We start from the raw sequence: 12,633 nt of genomic DNA, 5'->3' as shown, positions 1-12,633 counted from the left end.
TGAAACGTTGTTAAATTTTGACAAGGGTGCCAAAGCGTCCCATTTAACAGGCGCGCTGTGGTACAAAGATACTCCCGGCGAAATGAATTCGGTCACGGCCAACGAGGGTTTTAAACATCGGAAATGATTCACGGATAAGTCGAAAGAAATAGATTTAATTGGTCCGTTGTTTCTTGACGCGCTCAATGTCAAAAAATATTTAATTAATGGAGTAGATTTACGTATTAAACTATCGCGAAGTAAAGCGAGTTTTGCGTTAATGGGTACGCCGAAGCCCGGGGTTGACTATAAAATTGTCATTATGGACGCGAGCTTGTTGGTACGTCGAGTCCAAATTGCGCCCAAAATAGTTATCGCTCACGAAAACGCCTTGTCACGAGCAGCAGCAAAGTACGCTTTTACACGTACCGAAACTAAAATATTCACCATCAACTCGAATATCCGAAACACAGTTATTCCCAACGTATATTTGTGTACCCTCCCGGTTCGCTTGATTGTCGCGCTGGTGGATCACGAAGCCTACAATGTAAGGGTCCGTTCATAAATTACGTCACGCATGAGGGGTATTCGCCAAATTGTGATGTTTGGTGATAGTAGGGGTGTATAACGACGATAATTAAACTAACAGATGTTTTTGCTAGATCCGTCAATGCGTTCCAACATAAGTTTATAATATTTTACATAAGTATTATGTATGTCTCTTTGGGAAATATTTTATTTTTATTTTTGAAGCCTCTGCTAGACTGTGAGTAGACGATCTTAGCAGACGAAAATCCAGTAGTTAGGTGAGCTTCTCGAGTAGGCCGTTCGAGTGCTCTATGGTAACCTAAATGGTCAATTAATTTTTCTGAAATAATCTCACCACAACAAAATCAAATGCGTTATAGGTTGATATGCTGTAAATATGCAACACAAATTTTATCTCCAAGCACACTGCGAGTGGGCTTGAATGTAAACTGCTTTAAATAAATAGCTCTCGCAAGCATCGCGTATGTTGAGTTCCACCTTGTTTTTACATCGAGTATAACTTTCAGATCTTTCAGATTGAACGCAACGTTTAGTTCTGATAATTTATTTTATCGCTGAGTTGAAAGTCGAATTTTAGTTACGATAGTCCTGATCTGAAATAACCAAGCAATTTTAACTTCTAAAAAGTAATGTTTATTCTAATTTGATAGGGTGCACTAAGCTTACTCAAAAATCCACACGCTACAGTCAAACATTAGTGTCACCCGAATACTTAATACTTATGACTATATTGTAAATCCTTTTTTTTAAATGGCGTACCTTTGCAACTGCATTACCGACGTTGTTATCAGTACAAGTATCTTCGTCAGTTTGTAGGTACTCATCTTCTGTGTCATGTTTCGGTTGAGACTTGAGGCGTTTTAGTAATTCTTGCACCACCAAGTTCAACACGTGTGCAAAACAACGGATACGAGTTTGGGAACTGTACCGTGTTCCGTTCTCCCTACTCGTTTGTTCTAACTCCTGACTAAATGTTTCATTATTGGAGGCGTTGTCCATAGTTACAGCTAAAACCTGATAATTTTGGTTATTAAAATAGTTAAAATCATTTACCTATTAGAATTATAAATACCAACCTTTAAGTCAAACTTTTGTGCTAACGACGTAAAAGAATCGCAAATATGTTTTCCAGTGTGACGTACTGGGAAGTGAATAAAGCCCATAAGCATGTTTTTTAGCTCCCAACTTTCGTCGATCCAGTGCCCAGTGACACCCAAAAATGGTATTCTATTATTCGACGTCCACCCGTCAATAGTAATTTAAACTTGCCCGGGAATAGACTAAGCAATTTATGATTGATTATTAAACATTGTTGCGAAATACTAACAAGTGTAAAGGGACTGTTCACAATTAGGTAACTAAGGCTCTTGTAACTCGGCCGTGGTAGCTGGTTTGTAACCCTTTCTAATCGTAAGGTCAATATTTCGAGCTGCCCGAGCTGCCCTAAATCTTCGGGGACCCGTCCGCGCCCCAGGCTCTGCGAACCCATTATTGACGCCACTGCTAATTAGCGAATGTGAGTTTAAATAATATAATTTAAAATTTAGATTCCGTTTTAAAAATAAGTTCTTTCGTTAACGACCCTTCCCTCAACTCTTAATAACACTTACACAAACCCCCTCCATTGCTTTTTGCAATTTGTGAACTGCCCCAAACAATATTTCAACCTACATTGCAAATTCCTAACACTTTCTGAGCTTCAGTTTCGTAGCAACTCAAAAGGCTAGTTTTCAAAACTTTGGCAGATTGTGGAACGCTTTCGGCTATAGTACAGTTTTTTGGATTCATAGCGCGTAGAAGGGCTTGGAATTTAGGGTTTTCCACAACTGTGAATGGCTGATCGGTTTCCGCCACCCAACGCCTTAAGCAGTCGTTGGCCTGTTCTACGAGAGACAGGCTTTGCTGTTTAAAGAACGTTTCGTTATTTAGGAACCTTTCTATCAAAACACCTCGGCTGTCCCATGGCAAAATAAAATATCCAACATTTAAAAAAATGATAAGATTTCGATTACATAGGTTGTCAGTCACAGCAATTAAAATAAAGGACCTAAACGTTAATTAGAACGATAATTACAAACTTCAAAATCTACAAAAAAAATAACCAAATCTCAAAATTAACCCAGTGTTGGGTATTTCACTTCGTCATGGGACAGCCGACCTTTGTTACTTATTCACTTAACGTTACCTTAGCATTAGTAATCACCTCTGGGTGTTTAGTTTCAAGGTGATACCTTAAATTGCTGGTTCCCGGATGTTTTGGGTGACCTTGAATTTTGTATCTTCCCCTAATTACAATACAGTATGATTTATGGACTATCATAAGACTATCATAAAGGTATCTATCGATATCTTATTTCTTGTTTAGTACTCAGCTCGATTACTTGGGATTAAAATTCAACATTAAATTACAATAAAATCGGACCTTCGCATCGAAGCAACTTATTATCAGTTATAGATTTGAAATGTAAAATCAGCTAGGCTAATACCCACTTCACCACTACAAGCCTAAGTCAGCTTTGAACATTTTAATGTCGGTTACAGTGAACGCAAAGATGCGAGCACTTATTTGTGGGTTTTTAATTTGGCTGATTTCAAAAGCGAAACTTGTATGGCCTATTCAATGGGTCTCAACGAGTTAATATGGTCTAAAGAATCAATTCGAACCCTTTCGGAACGGCCCTGTTACGGGTAGCCGAGACAGGCTAAATTGTTTGTTTGTTTTCACTTCAAGGGGCCCCGAGAGGATCTATTGGTATAAATTGAGGGACATTACTATATAGTCTACACCTAAAACTCTCCCGGCGCCGACCCGGGTCACCACAACAGGCCTAAGGAATATTGCGACTTCTAAGGTCTTAAAGGGGCTCCAAAGTTCGGTGCCAAAATGTGTGTAAAGTCAGTAAAGTGCGAAATTTACGGTTGACTCTGCCCGCCTCTGCCAAGTTCGAGTGCGGGGTTGGGGGGAATGAAAAGCGTGCTCAATTTTCTTTTTTTTTGCCACCGAACTTTGGGGCCCCTTTAACCATTGACCGGCTTATTATACGTAGTAGGATGGTAATACGAAAAAAAAGCCTACAAAAGGCATAATGCTCGTTAAATAAATAACTTTATAGTACAGGTAAACGAGACCCAAAAATTGCTCTCCAGAGTCTCCACTCTCCAGCGGCAAAATTCGTCCCAACTTGCAATTTGGACTAAAAATTTCATTTGGTGTCTAATTAGAGGATCCGATGAGTCCTTAGGGGCAAGGGGGACGGCGGGGGAATGAGACCAACCGCGAGTCTGTAGGATGAATCGTTTCCTAGCTATAACAAACCACGTTTGTGAGTCAGCACCGTACCTTGGGTAGGGCGAGCGGGGCAGCGGCCCAGGGTACCAAAAGTTTAGGGGCGCAAAATCTAAGATTTTCACTTTAATTTAATATTGAAAAAGTTAAAATTAAATATTTCACTAAAACTCGAAAACAGTAAAACCAATATAAATACATCTGTATTGGTATTATCCTCGGTATTATCCAAAATTAAACCATCTAAAATTGTACGTAAAAGATCTGGGGCGGTTTTTTGGTTTTTTGCTTAGGGCGCCATTTCTGCTAGGTACGGCTCTCTTGTGAGTGTACGTATGGTACTCGATCCAAACGTTTTATCCCTAGCGCCCCGGGGTGGCTTACATTTGACTGGGCGGTAGAATATACTACAGAAACGATGCCCAAATCGACCCGATTGCTAAATTTACCATTGTGGGATTTTTTCATATTAGAAAATAAACACGTAATTCTGTACCAAATCGTTCATAACTCGGAAACGGTTTGTCCTATGGACCTGTGGATGATCTTACTCGACTCAACGTGCGCATTAACATCGGAAAAAACACGGTCCGATTCGTTGAACGAAAATTCCGTGGGCAACTGCCCCCTCCTGCCCCTTCTAAAACTATGTAGTCCACCCAGCATTGCTCATCGGATCCTCAAAGAAGACACCAAAATAGATTTTTGAGGCCACATTGCAAGTTGGGACGACTTTTCCTCTGAGCTACCCTATTTTAAAACCGGTAATATAAATAAAATAATGATTACATACGTTTCGCAATATTTGCAAATATCCATGTTTTCGTCAACTTGAAAATGTTGCCAGCACACAACGCTTTGGTAAATTCTTCTCTTTTTGGCGGTTTCCGATTCCGGTAAGTGACTTAACCCTTCCGCCCTTATATTTATACGAGGAAAATACCGCTATCTTTATACACCGTAACTCTTCGTCCGAAAGAATAGTTTTCCACGTGCAAAAGTGTTGAATTATCCGCTTTAAACCTCTGAAACCGATTATGTCTAAAACGAATTGTATTATCACAGAAATTATTATTTTACAAAACGATCGAATTATTTGAGTAAAATAAAAAAACTCTAGTGGTAATATTTGTTAGAGAGTAAAGTTCGTTTGTTATCCGATAATTAAACATAAATAATTTTTATTTTGTTCTGCTAGCGTGTTAACCGTAACACATCACTCGAACGATTGGATAATTACGGTTAAATTGTCGACTTTTTCCCGTGTTTATTTTAAAAGCTCGTCAGCGGTGATTTATTTGATTTCTTCTGTTATGTCTGAAAGTTTTTTATAGTTGAAATTAATATTTGATATAAAACATGACTCTAAAGACGATCGAATTTTTTGACTAGGATTGAATAACCCCTAATGGTTAAAGTTGGATAGGAAGGAGGTTCGTTTTTCTTGATAATTAAACAATAATAATTCCCAATTTTGTTTTGTTCAAACACCACAATAGTAGCAAATAAAAAAGTAAAATTTCTTTAAAGAAAAAACTTTAATGGATAAAATTGGTAAATTTATCCATACTGAAGTGTGCTATTAAATAATAAATCAATCCGCAATGGAGTGTATTTGCTAGTGGATAACCATTACCCGATCGCCGAGCCCTATTCGAATCTCGTCTCAATTTCTTTACACGAATATGTTTTGCCTGGTACTCATTCTGGCACCACGAAATGCAATCGCCCTCGTTGCAACACATGCGCGTATGTTAGTTCCGACTTAGTAGTTACAACTCCAAGATCGAACTATCATATCCGAGGCTCTTTTTCTTGTACAACATCAAACCTATTGCAAAGTTTGCGATATAGTTTTCGTCGGAGAGACTGGTCGCCGCATCGCTGATCGTTTCCGGGAACACTTATTTGATGTTGATTTTTATTTTTGTAGTGTAATGTATTCCCTCTAGCTTTCTGTTTTATTTCTAGCTCTTCTCTCTTTTTTGGCTCCCGTTCAAAAGCCGTTCGTCGCGCTTGCTTTGAAATTTAAATTTTAAATGTTAGTCTTCATTCCAATCTAGTACCGCCTTGAAGGCATATCTTGCCGAAGTACTGCGATTTCAGTTTTATAAAATTTACGGTCTATTCTACCAATTTGTCTTTTAGCTTCTATTAAACCTGGTGGCATAAATGTGAAATTCGTTGATCCACCATAAAAATGGAAGTTTATAAAATGTTTCGTGATATCACCCTTTTAATTTTTCACGGGCTTAAAAATAACTTTCCTTATACAAGATTTTGTACAATTAGTCGTTTCAATTTTCATGACACTCATGAATCATCTCTATATAAAAAAACAGGAAAACTTTTGTTATAGCTAATGCAATTATTCCATACGCCTCATTCTAGTTAATTGAATCACAAATACTGCTCAAAACCAACCAATTGTTCAATAACAATGTAAATGTTTAGAAACGCGCAAATATACCCATATTTACTCAAAACTAGGTAAAATATTAATTATCTTGCCCTCTTTAAACATTTCATCAGTAATTAATAAAATTTTAAGATAAATATATATTTACTTGCTGGATAAGCCTGTCTCTAATAAGTATTAACTTTTATGTAATGCGAAGTAAATTCATTGAACCAGGAAACTATACATGTATGGAATGTCTAAGAAAGATTTTTACGGCCGCGATGAAGCTCGTAGAAAAGGCGTGTCTTAAAGCGGGAAAACTTACGAGAAACACTCTCGCGCCTCGCTACCCTCATTCGACGAAAACTCGTCATTAAAGGGATCCCTCACTCACAACAGGGGAAGGCATAGGAGTCACAAAAAACTGGTTTTTAGGCACACTGCAAGTCTGGATTTTATGTTACCCCTATGCATCCCCCTGTTGTGAGTGATGGATCCCTTTAAGCCTAGTCATGGTTATTATATTATTATTACTTTTATTAGCTTACCTGCTTATCTATTTTATAACCATACAAATACCTGAAATTAGGTATCACTACACTTCTTTCGTGAAGAACATAATAATTACTTCAAAATATTAAGTTGGATAACAAATTGAGGTTTTTAAATCCATCGTTTTATAAGCCTTTTTTGCGTGGGAAGATCGCCTATTTGTTACCATGACGAATTTTAAATATCGTGTTACATGTTACACTTGACGTAGTTAAGCCCCGCTGTCTTCTCGGCGCGCTTTCGTATCACCGTCACAATGGAACCTTATGGCGTTTTTCTTTGGGCTGCTCTCTCTGCTCCCGGAGTGCTCCGAAAGTCCTTGCGTGTCCCATTGGACTTTCGAGAGCAGATCCTGCAGAGATTCGCGTTTACCATTGGGACGTTGCTCCGCGAGAGAGTTGCTGATTTCTTGATCTCTGTTGATCCGAGATAAGTGACGGATCCACGGATTCGGAGCAAGTTTTGTGGAAAATGGCGGCGGTCAGGGAAGAAGATTTACGAATTATTTTGTTATTAGAATCTTCATCATCAAGTTCAGAGGAGGAAGATTTTTTGGAACATATTTTTAAGGATATAGCGGAACATCCGAAAATTGAGGGATTTATTAAAAATGTAAGGCATAGATTTTCAAATGAAGAAGTACATTACTTATTTATTTATTTATTACTACCTCTACTATATTGTAATGTAAATGTAGACTGTAGACTAATAAGAAAATATTATGGTTAAGGGAGAATTTTCGATTTCCAAACAATAAAGGACATGGTGGCCGTAGTGGTATTTCTGCCGAAAATCACTTTTTGACTCATTTTTACAGCGTTCTAGGCCTAATAAAACGCGTCTGAATTCTATACAAGAAAGTTTGAGAAACAACTGTTTATCATTGGGAAAAGCGCGCCAAAAACACTGATCCGAAAAAAGTAACGTTTATCATTGGAAAAGTACTCTCGTCCGCTCTTTTAAGGATCGATGACGTCACACGTCAATTTTTTTCGATCCGAAAGGGAGTTGAGAGCGGTTTCGGAGCAACCCAAAGAAAAACGCCATTAGACATTCCAAGCATGGAAGAAGGATACGGAGAGACGACTCTGCCTTTGAGCTATGTAAAGAAGGAGATGCTAACGCCACCTGGCCGTCATACGTTACAAAAGTGATATATCACATAGCAAAGCGCGGGAAATTTAATCTTATTTAATATAAGAATGTAGAGATGGTTTTAAAAATTAGTTAATTTTATTGAATATATATGAAAATGATTTATACATGCTTAAATTTCATAATTTTTTTGGCTCCGGAGTCTTTTTTGGTTTTTGGAGAGCAATTTTGTTTAGCTTTCAGTTTTTTTTATCTTGAATTAATTTAGTATTGATAGGGGTTATTTTGAATAAATTTCTTGGATTAAATCTAGGTCTTTTCTAAGTGGGTTCTGCCTCAATGCTCGTGTTTTCCTGGCCACTGGCGTTAAATTAATGACTGAACCTGGTATAAGTAATTACATTATTGACTAAAACTAATATTAAATACTTTTCAAATATCTTGTATAATATTTTATCTTGAATTAATTTAGTATTGATAGGGGTTATTTTGAATAAATTTCTTGGATTAAATCTAGGTCTTTTCTAAGTGGGTTCTGCCTCAATGCTCGTGTTTTCCTGGCCACTGGCGTTAAATTAATGACTGAACCTGGTATAAGTAATTACATTATTGACTAAAACTAATATTAAATACTTTTTAAATATCTTGTATAATATTTTTCCACTATCTAAAGAAAGTCGTCGTCTTTCGCTAATTTTAGGTTTTCTAGATTTCACTGGGGTTAGGTATACTGTATTATCTGTTGAATGTGTTTTTCATTAATGATTATTATGTGATAATATTTAAAGAATTTAATATTTTGTTACCACTAGATCGCATTTCTATAGTTTTATTTTCATAAGCCTTATCTTGTGGACTATTTGTGGAATCTGTGCAAAAGAAATTAAGAACACCAATTATATGTTAGTCTATAATGTATTTCTAATTAAGCATTATAGCACATACCACCTGCCAGTTTGATGGGTGGGCTTGTAGAGGTATGATTTTTGGCCAGTGAAATTAAATTAGCCTCCGCTTCTTCATTTACATCAAATCTTTTGGGAATGACATTCCACAATAATCTAGGTCTGGAAGAATAATATATATGCTGTAGGATATTCTTCGGATAAGTTGTTGACTGTACTTAACTACCTAAAGAAATTTATGTATTTCGGGTACATAGCATTAATCAAATAATTTTATTACCTAGGCGTTAATGTGAGGTACTGGTTCTTCTGGAAATGGGCGCTACAAACTTAGAATTTTTTCTTAAACATATTTATTCCAGATTTTCCAACCAATCTTTACATCTACAACCAAGGCTTAAGTTAAGAAATGAAAATAAATATGGTTCTAACATATTTTTACTCACCTTTTTTCATCTTTTGGGAAGTTGAAAAAAAAATATACCTTTCGCGATTGTTCTCTGAGAATTAGGACAATTTAAAAAGCAACAACCTGAACCACCGTAATAACGGCGATTTTTTTTTTTTTTTTTTGAGAGTGACACGCAAAGTGATGTCGGCTAAAAGCCTTAGACACCAACACTACAAATAAAGAGGACAAACAGTCAAGGCAACAAAAAACTCAAAACCGCTGCAGGGCACGCAAGAGCCCCGACAACAGTCGAAAATACCCCGGCTGCGAACAGCCGGCCGGAAGAGCAGAAAAAGACAACAACGAGGGCAGAGTACCGCCAAAAGAGGCCGGTAAACCAACCCCCACCAAAGCGTGAAAAAACGAATAACGGCGATTTGATTTTTGACTATTATCGGCCATTACGAGAAATGTAGCCGGGCCCGAGCGCCACGATATTTATTTTAGTAACGTATGACAGCCAGAGGCGCTACAGTCAGCAGGCAACCAGGCACTTTACATATAAACGGCTGAGTCGTCTCTCCTTATCCTTTCTCCATGTTCCAAGTGTATACCTCTATAATTTCCTGGTTGAACTCTGGTGTTAGGGGAAATGGAAAAGACCCCGGCAGGCTGAGAAATAAAGAATTTTTTAAACTGAACCTGTGGCCAGTAGAGCCTAGGTAGTTTAAAGGGGCTCCAAAGTTCGGTGGCAAAAAAAAAAGAAAATTGAGCATGCTTTTCATTCCCCCCAACCCCTCACTCGGCCTTGGCAGAGGCGGGCAGAGTCAACCGTAAATTTCGCACTTTACTGACTTTACACACATTTTTCCACCGAACTTTGGAGCCCCTTTAATTCAAAAACTGGCCACTGGCCACTTACCATTTTGAACGCTAATACAGTCAAAGGCAGCAAGCTGCCGTTTCCTTATAGACCCGATCCGAACAAGCCTACTAAGAGAGATGACAGGCTGTTTATATTTATTTTTGCTAACTGCTAAATTCACTTCTTCTATGATGTGTGTAGAGTGTAGAGTAGACAGACTCACGACACCCATACCCGCAATTGACACAAGGCCAAGCACACAGTTTAGAAGCAAAGACCAAACAATTTTAGGGATTTATATAGCTAATTTTTTATGAACTAAAATCTTGAAGGGAGAAAACTTTGAATTAATTAAGTGGTCACCAGGGCCACTAACACCCCAAGCATTTATTTTTTAAACTGGCCCCCCAGCTAATTTTTAAACTGGAGATTGGCCTGTGATAGTGCCTTATTTCTCACACTGGACCCCGATGAATCAATAACGGCTGACCATGAAGAAAATGACTTCTAAGGTACGACCTAGATGGCGAAACAAAAAGCAGGGCCAAATCATCAATTTCTAATCAGCGCACTTCCCGCCATTCAAATGAGCGTTCTAGTTATTTCTCCGATTTCTATTAATTTCCCTAGATTTCGTGAATTTTAAGTCTGATCCATAGAAATAGAAATTAGACTAGAAGCACTGCCCTTTCCGCCAATCCCAAGGGAAACAGGCGAGCTAGAAGGCTGACATTAGGGTGGAATCGCGATGTACGCGCCATCTGACAAACGCATTAAACATTGTCGCCATGGCTACGACGCGAATTTCGAAGAGGGAAAAAAGGCGATCCACTGCGCATCACGTCGTGCGCAGCGGCGGTCTTTTCGTGTTTAAATTTTTACGTCTAAAAGCCCATCCTCAAAAATGGTTAAAAACTGCGCTTTTTCACTTTGTAAAGAAAGATCTGGGAAATAAATAAAATTCTCATTTCATAAGTATGTAATATTATAGTAAATATTTTATATTAATCTCGGAATAAGAGATTTTTTTACACTAAGATTTCCTCTGAGAAATGATGAATTACTAGGAAAATGGGTTTTAGCCATAGAAATCTCATAGGTAACTAGAATGCTGCCGTGTAACTGGCAAATGGGCCAAACGCCGTGGCAGACGATAGCCAGATCTCAGCCAATCAGAGCTCAAAGAGTGGTTCTGCCAAGAATTTAATGTCACCAGAGAGAATGACGTCATCTATCTCCCGCTATAGTAGCGGATTCAAGGAGGATTATTATCCTCCTTGGCGGAACCACTCTACGGCCTCTCATTGGCTGAAGGTTCAAGGCGAACTGGCGTCAAGCTCGGCCGTAGGCGGCAGCATTCTAGTTACCTATGAGATTTCTATGGTTTTAGCTCTAAATCGCAAAAATTGGACTCCATCTTCAATTACTTGATACAAGCTTGATATGACTTTGTGTGTAGGAAACATTTTCTGCTGGATGAAATTTACTTTCAAAATGGAAGGCATCATTGGAAGCAAATGCTGTAACTAAAGTTAAGTTAATTATGGACTGATCTACTTTTTTTTGCGTATTTTATCATCCAATGCTGTACTTACACAAGTAAAAATTACCCTATACATTCTGAAATAAAAAACTAACTGAAATATGAATAATTTCTTTATTAAAACAAGAATTTGAAAGAGCTCCCAAAAATATCTATTCCAGAACAAAGCATATTTACATCTTCTAGAGTATGCCAATTTATTGATTTTAGTAATTAATATTTAGTTTCCCTATTTATCAGAGGTTATTTCAGAAAACTTACGGAAAAAGTGAACTACCGGAAACCACTCAATTTGACTTGACTAATACTGACGATAGTTTAAAAGACACTGAAACCAAGATTTTGGAATCTCATGTAGGCATATTTTAAACCACACTGAAATAATTAAAATTTAGTTAAACTGTGATGATTTGTGGTATTTCAGACTTACAATGATTGCGGGAAAGTTAACGTGCGACTTTAAGGGTGACACGGTAGATATAGTAGATTCTTGAGATTTTTATGATTTTCCTAAAGCTGTTTAAATAACTTAATATAATTGTAACCGATACCTGTTTCTATTTCCAGATAAATAAATAAAAGTTTTTAATACGTTGCCTACGATCTTTTTATGTTATTCCACCTGACCATATTTACTTATTTAGTTTAAATTGTTTCTATGAGATGGCGTGACTATCGCGATTCTACTCTGATGGCAGCCTTCTAGCTGGTACGTCCCCGCCCAATCCAATCGTGCTTCTAGTCTAATTTCTATTTCTATGGTCTGATCTCTTTTTTCCCGGTTTAGAATTTTCAAAGTTCAAATTTTTATCGTTCTGGCACCACTGTTACCAGTCCTTTATTTTTTTGTAAATTCTAAGCAGACGAAACGAAATAGGTTTTTTGGAAGATAAACGCGACGATAAAATTTCTTTGTTGTGCATCAACGATGAAACCTTTCGGCTGCTCTAAGCTGTCCCGAGTTACACCATTACCAACTTTTTTACTTTCGGTTCTAGCAAAAATCTAGAGGGAAATTGGCCGTGTACTGCTCGGAGACGGGAGAAAAGTATTCGCTTACTTTTGAT

At 37.6% G+C, this 12,633-nt stretch overlaps 1 protein-coding gene and 1 long non-coding RNA gene across 3 annotated transcripts; both read right to left on the bottom strand.

Annotated features, from left to right (window-relative positions):
* Nucleotides 1-1,064: 1,064 nt before the first annotated feature.
* On the bottom strand, nucleotides 1,065-1,729 carry LOC149966709 (uncharacterized). The gene is made up of 3 exons (XM_090172266.1): nucleotides 1,605-1,729; nucleotides 1,288-1,542; nucleotides 1,065-1,121 (listed from the first exon to the last, which is right to left on the bottom strand). The coding sequence occupies exons 1-3, from the start codon at nucleotides 1,695-1,697 to the stop codon at nucleotides 1,077-1,079; spliced, it is 393 nt and encodes a 130-aa protein (XP_090028392.1). The 5' UTR covers nucleotides 1,698-1,729; the 3' UTR covers nucleotides 1,065-1,076.
* Nucleotides 1,730-7,976: 6,247 nt separating this feature from the next.
* Nucleotides 7,977-9,323, bottom strand: LOC149966708 (uncharacterized). 2 transcript variants are annotated; one of them, XR_016480392.1, is made up of 5 exons: nucleotides 9,214-9,323; nucleotides 9,048-9,151; nucleotides 8,808-8,929; nucleotides 8,669-8,731; nucleotides 7,977-8,601 (listed from the first exon to the last, which is right to left on the bottom strand). It is a non-coding gene; the product is annotated as an uncharacterized LOC149966708 (long non-coding RNA). The 2 variants fall into 2 exon arrangements; XR_016480388.1 differs by having other exon boundaries at nucleotides 7,977-8,731.
* Between the last annotated feature and the right edge of the window lie 3,310 nt (nucleotides 9,324-12,633).

The sequence above is a fragment of the Leiobunum rupestre genome, chromosome 1 (genome assembly GCF_980474605.1).
Source record: "Leiobunum rupestre chromosome 1, qqLeiRupe1.1.hap1, whole genome shotgun sequence".
Classification (NCBI taxonomy): Eukaryota; Metazoa; Arthropoda; class Arachnida; order Opiliones; family Sclerosomatidae; genus Leiobunum; species Leiobunum rupestre.
Note: the sequence above shows the minus strand (reverse complement) of the source record. Positions and strands in the feature narration are given on the sequence as shown.

Coding starts and splice junctions, on each gene's coding strand:
- LOC149966709 (XM_090172266.1), bottom strand. CDS start 1,697: ATGCTTATGGGCTTTATTCACTTCCCAGTACGTCACACTGGAAAACAT. Junction 1,543..1,604: donor CACAAAAGTTTGACTTAAAG/GTTGGTATTTAT, acceptor CAAAATTATCAG/GTTTTAGCTGTAACTATGGA. Junction 1,122..1,287: donor TCGGTAATGCAGTTGCAAAG/GTACGCCATTTA, acceptor TGGTTATTTCAG/ATCAGGACTATCGTAACTAA.